Below are 27,314 nucleotides of genomic sequence, written 5' to 3'. Positions count from 1 at the left end.
TAATGTATTAAGATAGCTTTTAAATGAAATTAAAGTGCTTTGGGAGCATGATTTGGGTCATATTTAGGGTTTAAACCCTAGAAATAAGCATTTATTAGTATTTTTAGTGACCGTACCAAACATTCGCGATTCCTCCTGATCCGCGACTGGTTCTGGAACCTAACTTCGCGAATGTTCGAGGTATTACTGTAATTCATTTTGACATCAATGGTCCCATCCAAGGACATAATTCAAAAGCAGGAATGGTACAAGGTGATAGCTAAGCTAGTGATGACATCAAATTCAAAATATGCATGGAAACAGTTCAAAATATGCAAGGAAATGGCTCAAAATATGCATGGAAATGGTTCAAAATATGCATGGAAATGGCTCAAAATATGCATGGAAATGGTTCAAAATATGCATTGAACTGGCTTTATTAAATTATCATCATCATTAAAGTGTCCTACTGCCTGACTCTATGACTCCATCCAAGGATATAACCCTGAGGCAACAGTGTGTAGAAAGGAAGGGATGTATGTTGTCATATATTATGTTATCAAGTTAAAGGTAAAGTTTTAAATATGATTTGCAAAAAAAAGAATTAACCAGAAGGGTTCTTGACCCCAATGTCAATTATGTGTGTGTAACCTGAGGGCAACACAGCATAGGAAGAAAACATAATGTTGGTTCATAAGATATTCTGCACAAATATGAAGTGAATCAGGTAATAAGTAACAGAAACATCAGTGATGAAAAAGACTTTAACTATAATATGTCCCCATTTTAATGTTTGACCCCATGGCCTCTCCCATTGGCAGAGCCCAAGGGTAGAAGATGTGTTGAAAGAATGGGAGTATAAACAGATCATTAACTCAGTATTAAAAAATATTGGACACAAAGTCATGTAGCTCAGAATGTCTGAATTTGCAAGGACATTTATGCCAAATGAACAAATGACCAGTATTTTTAATTCTAAGTCAATAACCTTTGAACTATATACATAAAACAAGCATACTGGTCATTGCATATTATAGAAATTACACAACTGAAGAAAAAAATTTCAACAATTTATTGAACATTTTAAATGTCATTCAATTAATGAATGAAACCTGAACATTGCACATTATGCACTAGTTTACTGCTGTGGAGGTTCATGCATGCAGAGGGTCATTTTTTATTCAACACTGGATGAAACAAAGTTTTCTAAAGAGGATGGAATGTCATCTAGCCAAAGATATACAATGAAATATTTATATTAGGAAAAAGGGATGCATTACATCAACGAAACTTGAAGATACCATTACTAAAAGATGAGCCAAACATTTCAGTTTAATGTTACAGTATCACTGGGATTGTCTCAGTATCATGATGGCAGGTAAATTTGCAGTGTGCCTCATGATTGTTGCCAGGGTGTTGTAGTCCATTGGTCTTGGATAAAACCACAACAAAAGGATGAATATTTATACAATTATATTAATTAAGCATATAATTATCATATATTAACAATACTGTCATATATTCACAATAGACTGTCCATAATATCAGTTAAAAGTCAGAATAGAGATACACTACTTATATATCATCAATAATCCCAAGTCTTTAGTTTTGCATTTCAGCTTAAACAACACATAACAACAAACAACAACAAAGATATAAATATTCATCCTTAACAAATCTTTGTTTTGGTGTCTCTCTTGGATTATAATTGATGGATTGGTCTTTGGTTTCTGACAACAATCCAATCCTGTTAACTGTTTAAACCCTAACATTGGTGCTGGGTAATAGGCAATGCTGGTACCCCTTTGTTTTTATTCTCTCATTAATCCACATCATTTGCTGGTTTTATGATCTAAAATGTATTGAGAACCACAAGAAATGATGTCTCTCTCTTTTTTCTGGACATAAGTAATGAATGTTAGCTGAGGACACTATATTCATTGTTGTAATACTGGTACATTTAATGAGTTAGGCATGTTCTGATCACTCCTTTCAATCATTTCTATAAATATCCTCCCCAACAAAATCCTCCGATGTATTTAAAAATGCCTCAGATCATGTCACATAAATCTTACATGGCAGCTTTAAAGCTGGAAGTTGTTCAGTTTGCAGAAGAGAATGGTGGAAACATGTATTTCAGGCCATCTTAAGCTGGGTATTAATCCTTGTGTTCCCGCTGCAAATGATAGGATCTCTGTTACAATTTTGTCTGTATTTTGTTACTTGCTACTGTTCCTTGGATCTATGATGAATCTCAGGTTCTTTTCTTTGCTGACCATTACAATGCCTGACTAGTACTGTTTCTGGTCTCCTATGCTGTATCCTGTGGTCAGTCAGAATGTTGAAGTTCTTTGGGATTTTCAATGACTTATTTTTGTTTATTAATTGTTATTGATAATTATATAACAAACTATTACTATAATAATTGTTATTATTACCACCAGCTTCCTGTCTCTCCTGTTCTTGTGTTTCCTGTAGATCATGAAGAATGAGTATGGCCATTTTCAGAATGCTTTTGATGTCCTTTAAACCAAACATGTACTGCTTCTTCCTAGGTAGCTGTAAAGTTAAACACAATATAAATCAGTTGGTTGCCTCTAGTTAAAAGTGAATAACTTTGTCTTGTATGAAGTAACCTAACAACAGAATCTCCAATACAACTAGTTGTGCTAGTTCAGGCTAATTTCATGCATTGTCCTAGTTCAGGCTAATTTCATGCATTGTCCTATTTGAGGCTAATTTCATGCATTGTCCTAGTTCAGGGTAATTTCATGCATTGTCCTAGTTCAGGCTAATTTCATGCATTGTCTTAGTTCAGGGTAATTTCATGCATTGTCCTAGTTCAGTCTAATTTCATGCATTGTGCTAGTTCAGGCTAATTTCATGCATTGTCCTATTTGAGGCTAATTTCATGCATTGTCAATGTTCAGGGTAATTTTATGCATTGTCCTAGCTGAGGCTAATTTCATGCATTGTCTTAGTTCAGGGTAATTTCATGCATTGTCCTAGTTCAGGCTAATTTCATGCATTGTCCTAGTTGAGGCTAATTTCATGCATTGTCCTAGTTCAGGCTAATTTCATGCATTGTCCTAGTTCAAGCTAATTTCATGCATTGTGCTAGTTCAGGCTAATTTCTTGCATTGTCCTAGTTCAGGCTAATTTCATGCATTGTGCTAATTCAGGCTAATTTCATGCATTGTCCTAGTTCAGGGTAATTTCATGCATTGTCCTAGTTCAGGCTAATTTCATGCATTGTCCTAGTTCAGGCTAATTTCATGCATTGTCCTAGTTCAGGCTAATTTCATGCATTGTCCTAGTTCAGGCTAATTTCATGCATTGTCCTAGTTCAGGCTAATTTCATGCACTGTCCTAGTTGAGGCTAATTTCATGCATTGTCTTAGTTCAGGGTAATTTCATGCATTGTCCTAGTTCAGGCTAATTTCATGCATTGTCCTAGTTGAGGCTAATTTCATGCATTGTCCTAGTTCAGGCTAATTTCATGCATTGTCCTAGTTCAAGCTAATTTCATGCATTGTGCTAGTTCAGGCTAATTTCTTGCATTGTCCTAGTTCAGGCTAATTTCATGCATTGTGCTAATTCAGGCTAATTTCATGCATTGTCCTAGTTCAGGGTAATTTCATGCATTGTCCTAGTTCAGGCTAATTTCATGCATTGTCCTAGTTCAGGCTAATTTCATGCATTGTCCTAGTTCAGGCTAATTTCATGCATTGTCCTAGTTCAGGGTAATTTCATGCACTGTCCTAGTTGAGGCTAATTTCATGCATTGTCTTAGTTCAGGGTAATTTCATGCATTGTCCTAGTTCAGGCTAATTTCATGCATTGTCCTAGTTGAGGCTAATTTCATGCATTGTCCTAGTTCAGGCTAATTTCATGCATTGTCCTAGTTCAAGCTAATTTCATGCATTGTGCTAGTTCAGGCTAATTTCATGCATTGTCCTAGTTCAGGCTAATTTCATGCATTGTGCTAATTCAGGCTAATTTCATGCATTGTCCTAGTTCAGGGTAATTTCATGCATTGTCCTAGTTCAGGCTAATTTCATGCATTGTCCTAGTTCAGGCTAATTTCATGCATTGTCCTAGTTCAGGCTAATTTCATGCATTGTCCTAGTTCAGGGTAATTTCATGCACTGTCCTAGTTGAGGCTAATTTCATGCATTGTCTTAGTTCAGGGTAATTTCATGCATTATCCTAGTTCAGGCTAATTTCATGCATTGTCCTAGTTGAGGCTAATTTCATGCATTGTCCTAGTTCAGGCTAATTTCATGCATTGTCCTAGTTCAAGCTAATTTCATGCATTGTGCTAGTTCAGGCTAATTTCTTGCATTGTCCTAGTTCAGGCTAATTTCATGCATTGTGCTAATTCAGGCTAATTTCATGCATTGTCCTAGTTCAGGGTAATTTCATGCATTGTCCTAGTTCAGGCTAATTTCATGCATTGTCCTAGTTCAGGCTAATTTCATGCATTGTCCTAGTTCAGGCTAATTTCATGCATTGTCCTAGTTCAGGGTAATTTCATGCACTGTCCTAGTTGAGGCTAATTTCATGCATTGTCTTAGTTCAGGGTAATTTCATGCATTGTCCTAGTTCAGGCTAATTTCATGCATTGTGCTAGTTCAGGCCAATTTCATGCATTATCCTAGTTGAGGCTAACTTCATGCATTGTCCTAGTTCAGGCTAATTTCATGCATTGTCATAGTTCAGGCTAATTTCATGCATTGTCCTAGTTCAGGGTAATTTCATGCATTGTCCTAGTTGAGGCTAATTTCATGTATTGTCTTAGTTCAGGGTAATTTCATGCATTGTCCTAGTTCAGGCTAATTTCATGCATTGTGCTAGTTCAGGCCAATTTCATGCATTATCCTAGTTGAGGCTAACTTCATGCATTGTCCTAGTTCAGGCTAATTTCATGCATTGTCATAGTTCAGGCTAATTTCATGCATTGTCCTAGTTCAGGGTAATTTCATGCATTGTCCTAGTTGAGGCTAATTTCATGCATTGTCTTAGTTCAGGGTAATTTCATGCATTGTCCTAGTTCAGGCTAATTTCATGCATTGTGCTAGTTCAGGCCAATTTCATGCATTATCCTAGTTGAGGCTAACTTCATGCATTGTCCTAGTTCAGGCTAATTTCATGCATTGTCCTAGTTCAGGCTAATTTCATGCATTGTCATAGTTCAGGCTAATTTCATGCATTGTCCTATTTGAGGCTAATTTCATGCACTGTCCTAGTTCAGGGTAATTTCATGCATTGTCCTAGTTCAGGCTAATTTCATGCATTGTCCTAGTTCAGGCTAATTTCATGCATTGTGCTAGTTCAGGCTAATCTCATGCATTGCCCTAGTTGAGGCTAATTTGATGCATTGTCCTAGTTCAGGCTAATTTCATGCATTGTCCTAGTTCAGGCTAATTTTACACATTGTCCTAGTTCAGGGTAATTTCATACATTGTCCAGACAACCATGCAGAGATGTGGATGTGAACATTTATATTTTGGCAAGGTGACTTTGTTCATTTATATTGCAATGCTTAGTCATGGGCTCTGTATTTATGAAACACCTATGACCTAACTTTCATTCACAAAATGTGACAAAATTAAGGACATACATTTAATTTACAAAATGTGAGAAAATCTCTATTTACAAAATGTGATAAAATCCCTATTTACAAAATGTGATAAAATCCCTATTTACAAAATGTGATAAAACTGCTATCTACTTTCATTGACAAAACTAATAAAACTGATATCTACCTTTCATTTACAAATTGTAATAAAACTGTTATCTACCTTTCATTTACAAATTATGATAAATCTGTTACCTATCTTTGATTAACAAAATCTGATAAACTGCCATCTACCTTGCATTTACAAAATATTCATAAAATTGCTATCAAATTATCCTTTAAAAAATTTGCTAAAACTGCTATATAATGGTAATTTACAAAATATAATAAAATAAAACTGCAATTTACCTTTGATTTACAAAATATGATAAAACTCCTATCTGTTGTTGATTTACAAATGTTGGAGGAATTTGTATGCAAATTAATGATAAACTTAAGTTACTTATTAAAATGTAAAAAGTACAAATCATTTAGGGTTTGTGAAGGCAATATGGCTACCATGGCAGTCATCTTGAAAATCTTGTCATTGCAAATTGTATTATTACTTGTGGTGCTACTGAATTTCCATTGCAAGTTATATTTCTGTACCATTAACTGTTGTTTATTTTCACTTATAATAATAATATCTATAATAATAATATTAATAATAATAATACTAATAATGATGTCTTCATTTTAAGAGGGTAAAACAATTAGTTATAAAGAACTGTGACACAATTAATTATAAGCAACTTGTCTACCATGAAGCATTCTGTTGTGGACAATGTTTAAAAAAACAATATATGTATATAAATGTCATAATTACAGCTAAACACTACACAAACACAACATAAATTTTCACCTGAACAGCACTCTTGCCCTATTTAGTGAGATCCTAATGGCGTGGGTATAGTAAGGGAGATCCTAATGGCATGGGTAGAGTAAGTGAGATCCTAATGGCATGTGTATAGTAAGTGAGATCCTAATGGCATGGGTATAGTAAGTGAGATCCTAATGGTATGGGTATAGTAAGGGAGATCCTAATGGCATGGGTATAGTAAGGGAGAGCCTAATGGCATGGGTATAGTAAGTGAGATCCTAATGGCATGTGTATAGTAAGTGAGATCCTAATGGCATGTGTATAGTAAGTGAGATCCTAATGGCATGGATATAGTAAGTGAGATCTTAATGGCATGGATATAGTAAGTGAGATCCTAATGGCATGGGTATATTAAGTGAGATCCTAATGGCATGGATATAGTAAGTGAGATCTTAATGGCATGGGTATAGTAAGTAAGTGAGATAATATGTAAATATTAAGCAAACAAAATTATAAAATAATTAAACTGTCAAACTTTGCAATTAGGGTCCAAATCTTCATGTTTTGGCACCATTTTATATGCAGGTAATTATTTTATATCAAAAGTTTCATATTATTCAGTCTGCTAATGCTCCTGTTTTTCAGAATTATCATACATGTCATCCTGCTGTTTCATAAGTTCAGAATTATCATAACCTTCAGTCTGTTGATGATTTTATTATTAAAAATTACCTCATCCTATTGATTTTTTTATGAAAATTCAAAATTATCTTATTCAACATCATAACTGCAAACTGCAAAGACTCAGATCTGCCATCAGTCACATAATGCGCTGGTGTGAAATAGTACTTGTACCTCCTTAGTAAAAGTACCCGTTGTTGTTGTGGGGTTTAACGCCATTTTTCAGCACACGATAGGCTATACATGGCAGCCAGTATTCTCACATACCAGCATTGGCCGAATCCAAGACTCGAACCCACGCAGACAGAGGTGAGATGGCAGTGATCTGTAATAGAGAGCGCTTTAGACCACTCGGCCACTCAGGGCCCCCCAAAAAAAGTACCTGTAGTAAAAGTAAAAGTAGAAATGCTATAATAGTAAAATTACCTAACCTATGGAAATTGTACCTAGGGGTAGATAACTCAATTATTTATTTTATTTTCTTATATTGTCTTTTTTGAGATCTTATTATAAGAAATACAGAATGTTACTAATCAGTTTTACATTATTTTCATTTCAGAAAATGGTAGTTTTAAGAAATTTAATGTTATGCTGTATTACAGTGTTTGTAGGTTAAAAGTGACAATGTTCATTGTGACAAAAATTGGTGGTGGGGTACATTTACAATGGCCACAGGATTAATACCTAGGGTTTTGTTATGGTTGATAAGAGACAACCACATCAACATTTTATAAATTTTATTTCAAAATACATTAAAATACAAATATCAAGATTATAATGTAACTGAATCCTAGTGTTTTTAAGAATGACTAGTAATAATATCCATATTATTTTAAAATACATACAATATATAAAAATACATACAATATATAAAAATACATACAATATTTAAAAGTAATGAGTTATATCAAGTTACTCTTATAACATGACTGAATATTTGTGTATAATTATGACAATAGTAAAAGTCCCCCCCAGCCTTAACCTTCAATCAAATACCATAGGTACATATATTATGACTAAAAAGTACATACCTGTTGTAAGTGGGTGAACAAAAAATACTTCTATACGTTGGTACTATTTCTCTCCCATGATGGTATTCCAACAAACATTTATATATTCCAGCTATTTCAACACAGCAGATACACTTTTTTCATATACTTCTTACAAACAGAGAAATTACTGAAATGTTTTATGATTTGTCATCAGGGATATATATACTTTTCAAACTGCTATGTAAACCATTCCAATACCTCTGAAGTCCCTTCTCATAAACTATTCAAAGCTCTTTGAACTAGCATTCAATATAATTAAGATTAGATATGGACAAAGTTAATTACTTAATTAGAAACTAATCCATGGGTAATTGGGAACTTCTCACATTCTCAACTCAAATAATTTACCTATTTTAATAATGAAGGATCAAATAATATAGATTCTCCATAATAACAACTTGTTATTCAAAAATTATTTTCCAGAATAAAAGATAACTGAAATTTATAACACACTGAAAAAATATATTATCTTGTTATATTAAAAATTGTACATTTGTAACTTTCATAGTACACTTTTGTTCATATAATAATCTCTTATACTATAACCTATTTATAACTTTAATTATTTTACCTATAAATGTCTTGGCTACCTAATGTTAGATTAATATTAAATGGTGAAATCTTAGTATCATGTTGGTTTAAAGGGGGGAGGAGGGGAGAAATTCCACAGGGTAGGTAGAAATAGTAAAATAGCCAAACTAAAACTGGGTACATGTGCTATATGGTAAATTTACCTAGGCATAATTATACCAGTGAGTACAAATACTATACCACAACAGCAGATCTGGCAGAATTAATTTGCAATGAATTACTGTATGTACAGCTTGTCAATTTAAAAGTTGTCAGACTAATATAAAAGAAAATAACGAGGGGAAAAACTTCAATATTAACAACAGGTATTTGTTTTGTACATAGAAATGTCACTGATAACAAGAGCACCCATTCTTCACAAACAACAGCATATGTACCCTTATCTTTCATTTTTCAAGTATCAGACATAAATCACTCATGAAATATAATACAAACCTGCACTTTCAACTGTTTGAAGAACAGGTCAAGTTTCTTGGCCCACAACTGATTTTCATGGTAACCATGGCAACAAAGGGTCAAGTCAATAATTTGCTGATAATCTGGTATCACCATAGCACAAGGTCGTAGTAGCAACTGAAAGTAAAGAAGATCCCATTATCCTGAATTCACAATGTCATAATTATTAGTGTTAGTATATTTCTATAAATGTTCTGAATACAGCATGTATTCCTAATACCATTATTTCTGCATTTTATTGAAGGGTCAAATGACTGTGTATTTGTTGAAGAGTACCTATCATTCACATAGTCTGATACTTCAATGTAAATATATACCCACTGAAATCTTACAATTTAATTTTTCCTTCTATCTGTCATCAAATCAGCTAATTCCTACAAGAAGACATTTCAAGTAGCACATAGTTCTCTTTTATTAGCCTCTTCATACTGCACCAGAGTATCAAGTTCTATCTTCCCAACCAAAGGTTGCCAACCGACTTCATTTATCGTTCATGTGGAACTAAATGCATCAATTACCTATATCAATTGAAGAAAACCTAGCCTGTACCATGTCACTACAGTAGAATTATTAAAGTTTCACATTCATTATTCTTGTTTTTTATGTATTTAAACCTTTTAAATAAAAATAATGTCCATTTTAAGTGTGATCTGCTGCTTTTAAACAATATGCCCATGTCCCTCAATCACAGTTGATTCAAAACATACTGAAGCAAATATGCAGTAGCATAATTTATTAAGGTACAACTGCTTGTAAAGCCTGTCATATGCTTTGTCTGGCTATGAAGGTACAGTTGCTTGTAAAGTCTGCCATATGCTTTGTCTGGCTATGTAGGTACACTTGCTTGTAAAGTCTGCCATATGCTTTGTCTGGCTATTAAGGTACAGTTGCTTGTAAAGCCTGTCATCTGCTTTGTCTGGCTATGAAGGTACAGTTGCTTGTAAAGCCTGCCATCTGCTTTGTCTGGCTATGAAGGTACAGTTGCTTGTAAAGTCTGCCATCTGCTTTGTCTGGCTATGAAGGTACAGTTGCTTGTAAAGCCTGCCATCTGCTGGCTATGAAGGTACAGTTGCTTGTAAAGCCTGCCATTTGCTTTGTCTGGCTATGAAGGTACAGTTGCTTGTAAAGCCTGCCATTTGCTTTGTCTGGCTATGAAGGTACAGTTGCTTGTAAAGCCTGCCATCTGCTTTGTCTGGCTATGAAGGTACACTTGCTTGTAAAGCCTGCCATCTGCTTTGTCTGGCTATGAAGGTACACTTGCTTGTAAAGCCTGCCATTTGGTTTGTCTGGCTATGAAGGTACAGTTGCTTGTAAAGCCTGCCATCTGCTTTGTCTGGATGTAAAGGTTCAGTTGCTTGTAAAGCCTGCCATATGCTTTGTCTGGCTGTGAAGATACAGCTGCTTGTAAAATCTGCCATATGCTTTGTCTGGCTGTAAAGATACAGTTGCTAGTAAAGTATGTCATATGCTTTGTCTGGCTAAGAAGGTACAGTTGCTTGTAAAGTCTGCCATATGCTTTGTCTGGCTATGAAGGTACAGTTGCTTGTAAAGCCTGCCATCTGCTTTTGTTTTCTATTAAGGTAGTCATTTGGGTGAAGGAAGGACTTGGCAATTAAAATGTGTGAACTTCTAACTAGAGATTTTATATGGGGTTGCAAAATTTGACCCGATGTCAGCAGAGGGGGATGAGCCTTCTTTTTGTAGTGACTGTGATTTTGTAAGAGACTGATACTGGATAAACTTAACCACAAAACACTAGAAACCATCTGGGAACCAAAAATAGCCCTAATAATTTACTAATGTATAAAAATGTCCAGGTCAGTATGATGTGACATTTTTGGGCAATCATCAAATAACCCTTATGGATTACTGCCCCTAACCAGATGTTTGCTAGCTTAAGCACAACCAATAATAGTATGCTGACATTTTTGGGGAAGAGTGGGAGGGATTAATAGTAATGTTATCAGGTAAGAATTCTCAATGACATAATTTACTAACAAATTTCCTTTCAACTTCAAATATATTACCTGATGGCATTAATATTAGAAGAATAGGTAAGAGAAGGAAATGCTTTAGCACCCAACTTCTACCCACATCACCCTGTAGGTGCATGATGAATACTCTGATGAAAGGATGAGCTTCTCAGAATGTGAAGGCATTAGAAATGAAGATCATGTGTTTATACGAAGAAGATTCCTGTAGGATCCACCATCTGATTATTGCTTTCCTTCGTTATTCCAGTAACAGCCATAAGCCCATGACAAGGCTGAGGTTGTGCTGTTCTAAATAGGGCATGGTAACTGTCTGGCCAATTACCAGTTGCCCAATGAGATTCAGTTCTCAACTTTGCAAGGCCATGTCAGGCAAAAAATATATAGGAGAAAACAGACTAGACTGAGCATGCCAGCCAATTGACTCCACTTATGTCTTGAAGGCCACATGGAAATCACTGATATTTCATAAGCTGTACCTGGTCATGCCAGAGTTCACAAGACACTGTGCTAATAACCACTTTAGCCAAGTGGCATGTACTTGCGGGTTTATCATGCTTTCTTGCCTTAACTAGTAGAAGGAGCCTTTGATGGTCATTGCAGATATTCTTTTCCTCTCTCAATGGTCAATCAAGGAGAGAGGGAAAAAAGCTATTTTCTGATTTCCTATAGTCAGTAATCTGTTCTTAGAGACAAAGGAATATTATGTCATTAATATGACTGAGTCATTGAAATGGAACTGCATGTAGATCAGATACATGAACAATACATGCAGCCCATTCACTCTGCAAGCTAAAGTTAGTGTTATCATTAAACAAGTCTTGAATCATAATAACTGCAGTAAGGCCAAAGATAGGCATATATTTGGACAAGTTGAGCCACATCAAGACACAAGGGAAGTTCCATTTGAGGAACAAGGTGAGTGAGCAGGACCTGAATAGGTTGGAACTGACCAACAGGACAGAAAGATCCTTGTTGTGACCAACATCATACCATCTATGATTCTTAACATGTCTTAAATTATGGAACAATATCCTTTAATTACAATGGGGGCTAGCGTTTTGTCCTCAAAAAGGAGAAGAAGAAACTTAGCCAATTGGAGAATGGATGCTAAGAGTTGTGTCATAACTTTAACATTACACCAGTCTGTGATAATCTACCATTTTCCTTCCTATCCCTTTAAAATGGAGGGCCATCAAGCTGTTATGGTTCTGTCTGTGATAAAGGCACCGATTCTCCTGAAAACAGCCAGGCATGAAAGAGACATTTTTCTGGGCAAGAATACAATACTGACAATCTTGACTGCTTCAGCAACACTGGGGTGGGGTCTTTTATCATTTTCCTTAGTATGTCCAATGCCAAGTATAAGCAGATCACTTACGCACATGCTGTCCTAACGGAAAGGTACAATCAGAAATCTTATGCAAGCCTTTCTTCTGGATTAGTTTCAGCACATACTCCCTCCTCCAGCTGATTGAAAGGGTATTGACTCGTCTGAGATGGAGAGACAAAGGTGGGAGGTTTGTTGTTCCACTTTATTGCAAATAGGTCTAACACTGGTCAGCCCTATAAAAAGCAAGCATGACGAAAGATGGATGGGGATGAGGAGATCAATCCATATGAAGCAGCTGGCATCTCCTTGAAAATGAATTGTTCAATGCAATGATCCTGTTGTGAATGTGTCAGGCTTGTCTGCTTACTTGGTATTGGGCACAACAGCAGAAGTACTTTCATAACATAATGTAGCACTTCAATTATTTCATCCAACTTGTTTGAAAAGGTAGAGCACTGTGACAAAATTGACTGACATGATAAGAACTTCCTTCCTTTAGATATGCTACATCCAAATGTAGAAGGTATGGAGAATGACCTTCATTTCCAAAAGACTATTTTGAAGAGTCTTCTCTTGTACTATTCACTTACCAATAATGTCACATTGACTTGCTACTAACATCACACAGTCAAGCAGCAAATGTATCCCCAACCTGATATCAATACAGATTGTGACGTCCAGTTGTGAAGGCTTCAAATGGTATTCCTACTGCTAGCCATTCTTGCTAATGAAAGTGTTTGGTTTTGGTTGAGACCATAATCTGGTGCTCTATGTAACATAAAATCAGATGCCATTGTGCCAGTAGGGCCATCTGTAGAGAGCAAATTTAATGTAAATAGGTTATGGAGGAGTCCAACACTGAAGGCCCAAGGGCTTAAGTTTAGACCAAATGGAATGGCACAGAATCAGTACACTACCTTGTGGCAGCTGAAGCAAAGATACTTGTGAATATCTATGTAGAAATATATAGCAGACAGATCAAGACTGATCAAGTATTCATCACTCCACACTGACAGATGAATGGGTATTTTGAACTTTGGGGCACCAATAAACTTAGTAAGCCTGCTCAAGTCAGTGACCAGTCTCAATTTTCCAATGGTTTTTATAACCAGATAAAGTCTTGGAACAAAACAACATAGACCCTGATCTGCAGGTGTATTATGATACAGCAGATCAGGATCTTTGTTGTTTGCAGTTTGACTCAATTTATAAGCGAGTAACTGTAGATGATGGAGAACTGCTGTTATTCTGCAGAAAAGGAAAAGTTAATGGACAGATGGACAGACAGAGGAATAGCATCCTATGCTCCATCAACAGGCAGTTGTATAAAAATTGTTCCTCTAGATGAATGAATGAAAAGGGGGTGTGATGTGGGGAAGTGAGGTAAATGTATAATAGAAGCTTTCTGTTTTTAAGATCTAACTATCTAGTTCTTGAAAAATTAATGTTTCTGAAAAGTACAAGGTTATCAATTGTAGGTTTCATTTTGAAGAATATTCTTACCCTGAAGGTTTCTGGAATTGTTGCCGATGCAGGGTTGTCTGTGTTGATTGTCATAAAACAACCAAAGTTTGCACTGGCCTGGACAAGGTTTCCATTGAACATTACATTCCCAAGAACTTTCTGTATATATGTGGGTTCCTGGAGTAATTTACTGTAGTCTGGAGCAGCTTTCTTTCCTTTGAATCGAGCATGCTCTGTAATATTTATAAAAAGGAAGACTCAGTAAAATTCCTTTGAATCGAGCATGCTCTGTAATATTTATAAAAAGGAAGACTCAGCAAAATTTTTAGGTATTAAACATTTATTATCCATCTAAATACTGTCAAACATACTTCTTGCTTCACATTTTTAATAAAGGGGAAATGTTTTATTCCTGGATGCTAATTACTGTGGACTTCAAGATGGTTAATTCTTGTAATTTTAGGAAAATAAGAGTCAAGAAGAAGAAGGTGGCTGATAACAACTTGAAAATACAATTCACTTCTCCTCCCCTAAAAGTAACCTATAGTAACAACACTCTTAGCTAGGAACAAACAATGTAAGTAATATTAATTTTCTTTTCAATTCAATTGTTGTTTTAATAAGCTTACAAAACTGCCTAATGTCCATATGGCATCTGGAATTGATATGTTTAATTGATAGAAGACATAATAAATGCAATCTTGATAAAATGTCATGAAATAGTCTTTCTGAAAAACAAAATTCTTCAAGAATTAATAAGAAAATATATTCAATTAAATACATGTTATGTAAAATTGTTTGGCCTATAGTGAGTCAATCAGTTCATATTGCATCCTATTGTAGCCCTTAAAAAAACCATTAATATTTTTCTGACTTTTCATGGAGATTTGCTAACCATTGAAGATTATTATTTGTATTGAATAATTCCAAACAGAAATGAAATGTTTATTGATTCCTTGTTGGCTTTTGTGTAAGATGACAAAGCAAACAGAAGTGACTGGCAAATTCTGAAAATATGACTTGCACTAAATGATTCCATTTAAATTAAACTAATTCCATAAATTGTAACATAACCAATGCTAATTTTTGTTCTAATCTGTGTCCTTGGACATAACATAAAATAGATAATTGCAGTGCATCTGAACTTGTAACTAATGTACAGGATCTCATAAAAAAAATTCAGAGAAATAAGGGAGATATATTAGTTAATATAATACATGTAGTAATGCCACATAGTGCAAAGTCCAAATCTTTTTAATAGTATTATTACTTAGAATTTGTGACCAGGAAAAAAATTAACTTAATTACAGGTGTAATCTAAAAAGTGTTGCCCAGCAAATTTAATGACTGCACAAAAGGGTTTTACTTGCAAGCATACAGAAGTGTATTAATACATGTTATAGACTCAGCAGCAAAATCTTGGAGATAACCTTTAAAAATGACACAGACTGAACAAATTTTGATGGAAAATAGTCCGTAAAGAAATATCAATCACCAATGGTCCCCTGTGACTGAAATAAATATAAACTGTACACATATGTCCATGAAAAGGAAACAAAAGGAGATGAGGTTTCTGAAATCATATCCATCCATTTTAAAGCCAAACAGCTAATAAATATACAATAAATATTAAAAAAAAAACATTAATTAAGTGTTTTTCCAATATACATGTTTAGTAAGACTTGTTAATATGGAGCAAGAAGTGAATAAATTTAATAACAGTATAAACTACTCCCAATCATTCCAAAAGTGTGTAAATATGTAAATAAAATAAATAATCCATTTTTGATAGGTGTCTTACTTTCCCCCTTATTATATGACACTTCAGCTGAAAGAAAAGTTGAAAATTTATAATAAAATCAAACTAGTGTTACACAGTAATATTTTCAACATGTGAAATTCTTGAATTAATAAATTATCAATCCAAACCTATTTAAATAAGAATTGATTAGAAACTACACCATTCAAGGACTTTTAAAAATAACAATAACAACAAGGTATAACAATGAATTATGAAGAGGGTCGCTGATAATACACTAAAATTAAAACATTAAAAGTATCCAGTATGCTTCATTACACAATAAATAACTTTTTTAAAAATACAAAGTTATTTTTTTAAGGAACGATATTCCCTTTACTGGGAGATTTACTGTACAATTTTCACAGCAAAACTGAACAGTAAAATAACATTTCTAACTGTAAACATAAGCTACATTGCATTCAATTAGCCCAATATTCTTACCAAATATAAATTTAGCACTTTTTTAATGAATGGTTGTCTGGCAATGAGATGACCTAACTGAATGTATGTTAACCTAACTTTTTAAAAAAGAGTTGGGAATATTCCCAGAATTTTGAACAGGTGTTTTCAAAGAAATTTCATGCAAAATTGTCTAAATACTGAATGATGCAAACTTGATCACAAAAACAAATGCACCATATATACTTGCTTATAAGTTGTGTCCAACTACAAACTGTATAGTACTAGATCTGCAGGCACACTATGCAATGGCACATCTGGGTCTGTGCAGTTTGCAGTTGGACTTGACTTACAAGTAAATACAATGGGTACGTCTAGATAACAACAAGTGCTGATTTAAGAAATGAGAGTTGTTATCATCAAAATGGACCTAAAATAGTAAAGGTAAAATGAGAAGAGTTTACTTATGTTGGGGTAAGATTCAAAGTATATGAGACTGTTGAGCAAATAAAGGAAATGTAGGAAGTGTTTTGATCAGTGAGTTGTTATTTTACAGGCTGGTACTAAAATGCTCAGTTGTTATGTTACAGACAGGTACTTATGGTTTGAAGAAAAAAAAATTGCTGGAAGAAATCAGAGAGTTGCAAAAAAAGTAGGTCAGCCTTTAAGAGTAAATATACAAATGAATAGTATGGTTAAAAAGGTGAAAGGATGAGTTTACAATTTGAAAATGACATTAAATTACAGATTAATATATAGGTCTTCTTCCTTCAAACAAGTCAGCTGTCAGAAACTAAGTAAAAAGTAGAGATGCATTCAAAGAACATGAATGCTTCACCACACATCCTTATGTATCCCTGCAGCTACATGTGCATTCCAAACTGACCTAAATGAAAAACTTAACCAGGGTATGAAGGACATGTATATGCCAGGGTATGAAGGACATGTATATGCCAGGGTATGAAGGACATGTATTTGCCAGGGTATGAAGGACATGTATATGCCAGGGTATGAAGGACATGTATATGACAGGGTATGAAGGACATGTATTTGCCAAGGTATGAAGGACATGTATATGCCAGGGTATGAAGGACATGTATATGCCAGGGTATGAAGGACATGTATTTGCCAGGGTATGAAGGATATGTATATGCCAGGGTATAAAGGACACGTATATGCCAGGGTATGAAGGACATGTATATGCCAGGGTATGAAGGACATGTATTTGCCAGGGTATGAAGGACATGTATATGCCAGGGTATGAAAGACATGTATATGCCATGGTATGAAGGACATGTATTTGCCAGGGTATGAAGGATATGTATATGCCAGGGTATAAAGGACACGTATATGCCAGGGTATGAAGGACATGTATATGCCAGGGTATGAAGGACATGTATTTGCCAGGGTATGAAGGACATGTATATGCCAGGGTATGAAGGACATGTATTTGCCAGGGTATGAAGGACATGTATATGCCAGGGTATGAAGGACATGTATTTGCCAGGGTATGAAGGACATGTATATGCCAGGGTATGAAGGACATGTATTTGCCAGGGTATGAAGGACATGTATATGCCAGGGTATGAAGGACATGTATTTGCCAGGGTATGAAGGACATGTATATGCCAGGGTATGAAGGACATGTATATGGACAGTCAGACAAGGGTAACACTATGCCACTTCCACATTCATGCTTTGGCATAAAAACTATATTTTGTTAATCTACTACATGCACCAGGTTCAATTAAACTTTAGAATATGTCTCATGCAATAAATGCCAAGCGTATGAGTGTAACATGAGTAAAATGTCTTTACTGTGAAAGCAAAGCATTTGAGAGTTCTAGAAAACCTTTGTCACGGAAGGTTACTGAAAAAATTTACTTGGTGTGACAATAACAATGCCACATAAAAAAAAATATATTTTTGGCAACTTAGTCAATCTTGTGTGTAAGTAAAAAGAGATTTGAAACAGTAAGCCAAACACCTGGTCCTTCACATGTGTGTGTGGGTGGGGTGGGGTGCAGGTGTGGCTGTGAATCATCTTGCATTGCAAAGGAACAATCTGTCTCTCCATGCAGATTACATTGTTGTAAGGCAGTGACAACCTACTCATTCCATACATCTGTGCATGTTACAAATGAAAGCAGCACTACTTGTTAGACTTTACATTAAACAATGTAATATAATAAATGTGTTTTACATCATTTTATTTTGTGGACAGTGTTAAATCAGCTTTAATGTTACCGGTACTAAACTTATTACTCAGTTTCTTTGGTTTAAATCATGCTCTCACACTATTCTTAATTATTTATTTTAATTATTTATTTACCTAGATTATAATTTTAAATTTGAACTTTTATAAGCTGTAATAAAAACCAGCATAGAACAGGAAAATAAACATTCCGGATATTTCCCTTTCAAACTTTCCAACTCAGTGATTTGAAAACCTGACCATGAATTTCAACAATTTAATTCCAATTCTTCTTCAATCATGAACCTTCTTCAATCGTGAACCTTCAAGTCTGAGCAGTGACTTCGCATCACATTATTCAATGCCCAATCAGCTGGACCACAGGAAATGCACAATGAAATAGTTAACTTAAACAATATTCAGGATTCATACATCAACATCTTCCTCACAGAAATGTTGCTAAAAATGTCAGACAGTGAAATAGAGTGTGCAGATCTAACACTTCCTGGTTCTTTTTGGAGCAGTTTTCTAACCTTGTGGAATATGGAAATTCAATAGGGGGTAGACTGATTTTTCTTGTAGATTTAAACTTTCACTTTCACTGTCCTGCACACAATCATACTCCTACATTCCATTCAAGTTTTCAGCCTCAGGCAGTCAATTAGCCATGGTCCCATTCTAGACTGTATTCTTCATAGATCAAATCACTTTTGTGTCATATATCCTTTTTAACATATCAGTCCATAATCTCCCATCTTTGTTTGCTACTAAGAGAAACCTCTATACGATAAATAGTACCCAACCAACGCATAACATCCTAGCAAACCTAACAACTTTGTTGCATCCCACAGCATCCCATAACATCCAAGCAGACCTAACAACATTGCTGCATCCCACAGCCTCCTATAACATCCAAGAAAACCTAACAACTTTGTTGCATCCCACAGGATCCCATAACATACAAGCAAACCTAACAACTTTGTTGCATCCCACAGCATCCCATAACATCCAAGCAAACCTGACAACATTGCTGCATCCCACAGCATCCCATAACATCCAAGCAAACCTGATAACATTGTTGCATCCCACAGCACCCCATGACATCCAAGCAAACCTAACAACTTTGCTGCATCTCACAGTATCCCATAACATCCAAGCAAACCTAGTAACATTTTCCTGATTCCCACAGCATCCCATAACATCCAAGCAAACCTGACAACTTTGCTGCATCCCACAGCAACCCATAAGATCCAAGCAAACCTAACAACTTTGCTGCATCCCACAGCATCTCATAACATCCACGCAAACCTAACAACTTTGCTGCATCCCACAGCATCTCATAACATCCAAGCAAACCTAACAACTTTGCTGCATCCCACAGCATCTCATAACATCCAAGCAAACCTAACAACTTTGCTGCATCCCACAGCATCCCATAATATCCAAGCAAACCTAACAACTTTGCTGCATCCCACAGCATCCCATAACATCCAAGTAGACCTAACAAATTTGCTGCATCCCACAGCATCCCACAACATCCAAGCAAACCTAACAACTTTGTTGCATCCCACAGCATCCCATAACATCCAAGCAAACCTAACAACTTTGCTGCTTCCTACAGCATCCCATAACATCCAAGCAAACCTAACAACTTTGCTGCACCCCACAGATGAACAATCTGATAAGTGCTTGCATTCATTGCTTGACAACATGCCCTAGCAACCAAATGCAGAATGCCTTTCAGAACTGTTCTCCACGGTACATAAATGTTAGGGACCAGCTAAACATAAAGATAATGCAGTAAGGCTGAGATAATTCAGTTTCATCTAGTCTAACTATTCATAAACAAATCTATAAGACTGCAAAAAAAATTTTTTCACAAAGTTTATTTCAAAAAATCAACCTAACAGTACTTCAGTACTAAGATCACTGGAAGTTCCAGCTCTGAAGAGCTCTTTAATATAACTAAGAAGTTAATGACAAGGAACAAATGTACACCACTTCCAAAGATCTTCTCTCCAGTTGATCTTATGGACCCATTGTAAATTTCTATCAGGACTGAGTGCAAACCTTTAGATATCAACTTGACAACACAACTGAATCAACTCATCATCATCAAACAGTTGTGATACAGAATTTCCTAGGCAACATTTAACAGTGTTTAAGCCTGTCTGTAGAGATTTCTCTTCTGATAAAGAGTGTATCAAAGTCATGTGAACTTGATCTAATTCAAACATAACTGCTTTATAAATGTTTAGAGTCAATACTGCCTGAATACTAACCAATGCTATCTCCATCAGTCAACAAATTTCCCATCATTTTTCAAAACTGCCATTTTAAAGCCACTTTTGAAGAAACCAACACTTGACCCTGACAATTTAAAAAACTACTGCCCTGTTTCTAACCACCCATTCATGTAAAAAATCATTAAAAAAACTTAATCTGTCTAAACATGAATCTTATCTTAATTTAAATAGTCTTTTATGCAATTTACAGTCTACATATCACACTCATAATTTACAGTCTGCATATCACCCTCATAATTTAGTCTACATAACACACTCATAATTTACAGTCTGCATATCACACTCATAATTTACAGTCTGCATATCACACTCATAATTTACAGTCTATATATCACACTCATAATTTACAGTCTACATATCACACTCATAATTTACAGTCTGCATATCACACTCATAATTTACAGTCTGCATATCACACTCATAATTTACAGTCTACATATCACACTCATAATTTACAGTCTGCATATCACACTCATAATTTACAGTCTGCATATCACACTCATAATTTACAGTCTGCATATCACACTCATAATTTACAGTCTATATATCACACTCATAATTTACAGTCTGCATATCACACTCATAATTTACAGTCTGCATATCACACTCATAATTTACAGTCTACATATCACACTCATAATTTACAGTCTGCATATCACACTCATAATTTACAGTCTGCATATCACACTCATAATTTACAGTCTATATATCACACTCATAATTTACAGTCTGCATATCACACTCAAAATTTACAGTCTGCATATCACACTCATAATTTACAACCTGTATATCACTCATAATTTACACTTGATGCTACTATCCAAGGTGTATAGAGGTGCATTTCCAATGTAATGTCAAGAAGGACATGTAACAAGCTGCCGATGAATGATGACGAGACGTAAACCATTCTGATTACCACACAAAGACTTACTCATTCCTATCCTTTATCACACAAAGACTTAGTCATTCCTATCATTTACCTCACAAAGACTTACTCATTCCTATCCTTTTGCTCACAAAGACTTACTCATTCCTATCCTTTACCTCACAAAAACTTACTCATTCCTATCCTTTATCACACAAAGACTTATTCATTCCTATCCTTTACCACACAAAGACTTACTCATTCCTATCCTTTATCACACAAAGACTTAGTCATTCCTATCATTTACCTCACAAAGACTTACTCATTCCTATCCTTTTGCTCACAAAGACTTACTCATTCCTATCCTTTACCTCACAAAAACTTACTCATTCCTATCCTTTATCACACAAAGACTTACTCATTCCTATCCTTTATCACACAAAGACTTACTCATTCCTATCCTTTATCACACAAAGACTTACTCATTCCTATCCTTTATCACACAAAGACTTACTCATTCCTATCCTTTATCACACAAAGACTTACTCATTCCTATCCTTTATCACACAAAGACTTACTCATTCCTATCCTTTACCTCACAAAGACTTACTCATTCCTATCCTTTATCACACAAAGACTTACTCATTCCTATCCTTTATCACACAAAGACTTACTCATTCCTATCCTTTATCACACAAAGACTTACTCATTCCTATCCTTTATCACACAAAGACTTACTCATTCCTATCCTTTATCACACAAAGACTTACTCATTCCTATCCTTTATCACACAAAGACTTACTCATTCCTATCATTTACCTCACAAAGACTTACTCATTCCTATCCTTTATCACACAAAGACTTACTCATTCCTATCCTTTATCACACAAAGACTTACTCATTCCTGTCCTTTATCACACAAAGACTTACTCATTCCTATCCTTTATCACACAAAGACTTACTCATTCCTATCCTTTATCACACAAAGACTTACTCATTCCTATCATTTACCTCACAAAGACTTACTCATTCCTATCCTTTATCACACAAAGACTTACTCATTCCTATCCTTTATCACACAAAGACTTACTCATTCCTATCCTTTATCACACAAAGACTTACTCATTCCTATCCTTTATCACACAAAGACTTACTCATTCCTATCCTTTATCACACAAAGACTTACTCATTCCTATCCTTTATCACACAAAGACTTACTCATTCCTATCCTTTATCACACAAAGACTTACTCATTCCTATCCTTTATCACACAAAGACTTACTCATTCCTATCCTTTACCTCAAACAATAATATCAGCAACACCAACATTAATTTCACACAGTCAGTATGAAACCTAGGTGTCACATTGAACAGTTCTCTCTCATTACCACAAGTCATGAACATATGCAAGGCTGAATATCTGGAGCTCAGATGCATCAGCTCCATTTGCAATTTTCTTTCTGTTGATGCCATTCAAATGTGTGAGTGTTCTCTCTGGACATGACTATTGTAATTTGCACCTGCCTAGTTCATCTCAATATCTGCAACAGAAACTTCAAAAAGTTCAAAATACAGCAGCTCATCCTCAGAGCACTCCTCTCCCTGCTTTGTTCCCTCCATCAGCCACCCACTTGCTCCAGAATCAAACACAAAATCTGTTCTCTATGTTATAGTTTGTTTACTGTCCAAAATACCTATCTGACCTCACCCATGTGTTCACCCATTCTAGACATCTATGCATATCTTCCAACAGACAAATTCTTATTATTTCAACTAGCAAAACCAAGTCTTATGGACAACATTCTTTTGCATACCAGGACTGAGCTAGCTGGAATGAATCACCTCTTGAACTTAAGACACAATAATACTGTAATCTCCTTCAAGAGTGCTCTAAAAACTCACCTATTTACACTACAAGAATAGACTTAAGACTTCAGAATATTTCCTTACACTACAAGAATAGACTTAAGACTTCAGAATATTTCCTTACACTACAAGAATAGACTTAAGACTTCAGAATATTTCCTTACTGATATACTCAGAGCTTTTAATGATTAAGTGAGTATGCGATGATTTGTGTAAGTTTGATGTCTAACGAACATGAGTTTAAGAGTAATGCTGTACGTCAAATAACTGTAAAGATCTTGTGTTACCATATATACTAACATATAAGTCAGGTCTAACTGTAAACAATAAAGACCCACACATAATGCTCTGGCAGATCAGGGTCTATGCTGTTTGTTCTACTGATTAATCCAAACAAACTGAAGAGAATTAGATCAGCTGCCATATTATGTGACACTAGTCTGAAACATGAACTCACTTACACATGAGTATACATGTGACTTACATCTGACTTACAGATGAGTATATATATGTGTTACTGCACCTTGATATGCCAGTGAGACATTCAGTACATTTTAGGGTATGATGATGGTACAATTACTATAAGTGAAATGTTGGATAATATCAATCATACTAGAACACACAGCAAATTTATCCATTACTTTCCCATTTCTGTCATTGTGTCCTTATAGTCCGACAACACAGAGGCATTAGAATTCAGTCCTAACTGAGACTGATTTGGATGTAAACAGTATATGGCTTGACTTCCAGTTGAATGGGAAAATCTAGGACTTATCTTTTTTACTGAATAACAATCTAATTAGATTGATAAACATTTCATCCAATCTGCTTCATTGATTAGGCTAAACATTCATGACTTACATTGATTAGGCAAAATATTCATGACCTTCATTCAGATTAATTGCTAAAAAGTTAAAGTTTTCACCAGGGTATATGGGCCCAGACTAACAAGTCCTCTCCCTCCCCTCTCCTTTCTACCTTGCCAACTAGTTAGCCAGGTCTATGGAATGGGTTAGTAGGCAGATGTGTGTTTCAGGGAAAGATACTACCAAGTACTTGGATACATTTTTGGTACCTATCTGTAGCTTCCTGGCCTCTGTAAGAAATACATGGGCATACAATCAACAATTTGCACACAGTACTGTTTTTCTAAGAACTATCTGTACTTGCTTATAAGTCAAGCTCAACTGCAAACAAAAAAGATCCTGATCTGCCTTAGCATAATGCACCTGAAGATCAGGGTCTATGTTGTCTGTTTAAATTATTACTCATAACAATGCAAAGACCATGATCTGCAATGCATTATGTGATGGCAGATCTGGGTCTGTGCAGTTTGCAGTTGAACTCAACTTAAAGGCAAGTATATATGGTAGATCACACTAATGAACCAATCCTCTATGTCACAAAATATCATATTTCAAATTGATAACATGCAAAACTCCCAATTTTCTAGAATATTTGATCCACCATTTGAATAATTTTGATGTGCACTTACAAAATGTCACCTGTGGATCATCTTAGCTGTGCAAAATACATGTATATAACAGAGGAACAATCAAAGAATGTAAGAGATGTTCTAAGCAGTATTTCTGCAATATCATTTTGTGGTTCAACTTGTTTTGTACCCTATCTCTAAATGTAAAATGAAAAGAAACTACAGTGGGGGCATTGATGGATGCAAGCCAAACTGTTCCAAAAAATAATTAGCTGAATTCTTTATATGCTGTACTGAGTACACAACAGTGGAAAGTAACAGATGGTATATATGGAGATAACTCCCTCATCTCGCAAGGAACAATGAAGTAGGCCAGAAGACTTAAGCTAATAAGGTTTAGATACAAAGCATGCGGCAATGTTTATCATTGTATCATCCAAACGAATCTTACAAACTTTCATTGAATTTTATCCCACAGTTCTTGAGTTATTTTGTTCACACACATACACAAAGACACTAGACTGATTACATGATTGGACTAATAAGCTGAATATACAGTCAGGATCAAATGACAAGACAGTTATTAAGATGGTGAGATCTCATCTCCATTCTATTTACAATACTAACCATAGAACAGTGGTGGAGGTCTGTTGGTTTTGTAGAGCTCTGATTCCTTGATGTCAATCTCTTTCTCTATGGAATGACGTCTTTGTTCTTTTTCTGGGATCCATGTCTCCTCAAAATATGTAACCAAGCCCTTTTCCTGTTGAAGTATAATCATAGAATTAGTAAATATTATAAACAAAACAATACTATGTGTAAGAAATCAAAAACATGCTTGCTACTGTGACTTTATAAAGTGTCATGGGCAACAATTTATGTGCATTGCATGGTTATTAAGAGTTTCCTGTATTGTGTGCTGTAAAAGATCTATAAACATTTTCTGTAAAGTATACTGTACTTCTTCTAAGTATTCTGTATTGTGTGCTGTACTTCATATAATAATAATGAGGACTTTTGTATAGTGCCTAATCTTTAGAAGCTCTAAGCGCTTTACAACATTAGACAACACCTATAAGATAAAAAACATATAATAATATTATTACAAAAACAAACACCATGAAATTAGAAAAACATTTATAAAAAATAAAAAACGTGCTGAGTATATTTCAGGTAGGAAACATTATTAGGTCTTTAAGTTTGTTCTTGCAGTTGAAATAAGTGAGTTTTGAGAGCCCTCTTGAATTGTAAAGTGTAATGTACTTCATCTATAACAGTATTCTGTACAGTATACTGTATTTCATCTATAACAGTATTCTGTATTGTGTGCTGTACTTCATCTATAACAGTATTCTGTATTGTGTGCTGTACTTCATCTATAACAGTATTCTGTATTGGGTGATGTACTTCATCCATAAAAGTTTCTGTAAAGTGTACTGTACATCATCTATAAGAGTTTTCTGTAAAGTGTACTGCACTTCATCTATAACAGTTTTCTGTAATGTGTACTGTACTTCATCTATAACAGTATTCTGTACAATGTACTGTACTTCATCTATAAAAGTTTTCCTTATTGTGTGCTGTACTTCATCTATAACAGTATTCTGTAAAGTGTACTGTGCTTGATCTATAACAGTTTTCTATAAAGTGTACTGTACTTCATCTATAAGTTTTTGTACAGAGTACTGTACTTCATCTATAACAGTATTCTGTATTGTGTGCTGTACTTCATCTATAAATTTTTCTGTACAGTGTATTGTACTTCATCTATAACAGCATTATGGATTGTGTGCTGTACTTCATCTATAACAGTTTTCTGTAAAGTGTACTGTACTTCATCTATAACAGTTTTCTGTATTGTATGCTGTATTTCATCTATAACAATTTTCTGTACAATGTACCATACTTCACCTGTAACAGTATTCTGTATTGTGTGCTGTACTTCATCTATAACAGTATTCTGTATTGTGTGCTGTACTTCATCTATAAATTTTTCTGTACAGTGTATTGTACTTCATCTATAACAGCATTCTGGATTGTGTGCTGTACTTCATCTATAACAGTTTTCTGTAAAGTGTACTGTGCTTGATCTATAACAGTTTTCTATAAAGTGTACTGTACTTCATCTATAAGTTTTTGTACAGAGTACTGTACTTCATCTATAACAGTATTCTGTATTGTGTGCTGTACTTCATCTATAAATTTTTCTGTACAGTGTATTGTACTTCATCTATAACAGCATTATGGATTGTGTGCTGTACTTCATCTATAACAGTTTTCTGTAAAGTGTACTGTACTTCATCTATAACAGTTTTCTGTATTGTATGCTGTATTTCATCTATAACAATTTTCTGTACAATGTACCATACTTCACCTGTAACAGTATTCTGTATTGTGTGCTGTACTTCATCTATAACAGTATTCTGTATTATGCTGGCAGATCTGGGTCTGTGCAGTATAC

At 35.0% G+C, this 27,314-nt stretch overlaps 1 protein-coding gene across 3 annotated transcripts in view; it reads right to left on the bottom strand.

The window, feature by feature from the left end:
- LOC149779382 (dynein heavy chain domain-containing protein 1-like) overlaps nucleotides 1-27,314 on the bottom strand; it is a 457,419-nt gene that overhangs the window by 293,777 nt on the left and 136,328 nt on the right. For all 3 annotated transcript variants that reach the window (XM_089940014.1, XM_089940015.1, XM_089940016.1), the window contains exons 41-44: nucleotides 25,481-25,616; nucleotides 14,027-14,220; nucleotides 9,179-9,316; nucleotides 2,418-2,538 (exon numbers count right to left, since the gene is read on the bottom strand). In XM_089940014.1, the coding sequence (XP_089796140.1) occupies nucleotides 2,418-2,538; nucleotides 9,179-9,316; nucleotides 14,027-14,220; nucleotides 25,481-25,616 (589 nt within the window). The remainder of the gene's footprint in view (nucleotides 1-2,417; nucleotides 2,539-9,178; nucleotides 9,317-14,026; nucleotides 14,221-25,480; nucleotides 25,617-27,314) is intronic.

Source organism: Sinohyriopsis cumingii, chromosome 17, assembly GCF_028554795.1.
Source record: "Sinohyriopsis cumingii isolate HCF-2022 chromosome 17, ASM2855479v2, whole genome shotgun sequence".
In the NCBI taxonomy this organism is placed as follows: domain Eukaryota; kingdom Metazoa; phylum Mollusca; class Bivalvia; order Unionida; family Unionidae; genus Sinohyriopsis; species Sinohyriopsis cumingii.
Note: the sequence above shows the minus strand (reverse complement) of the source record. Positions and strands in the feature narration are given on the sequence as shown.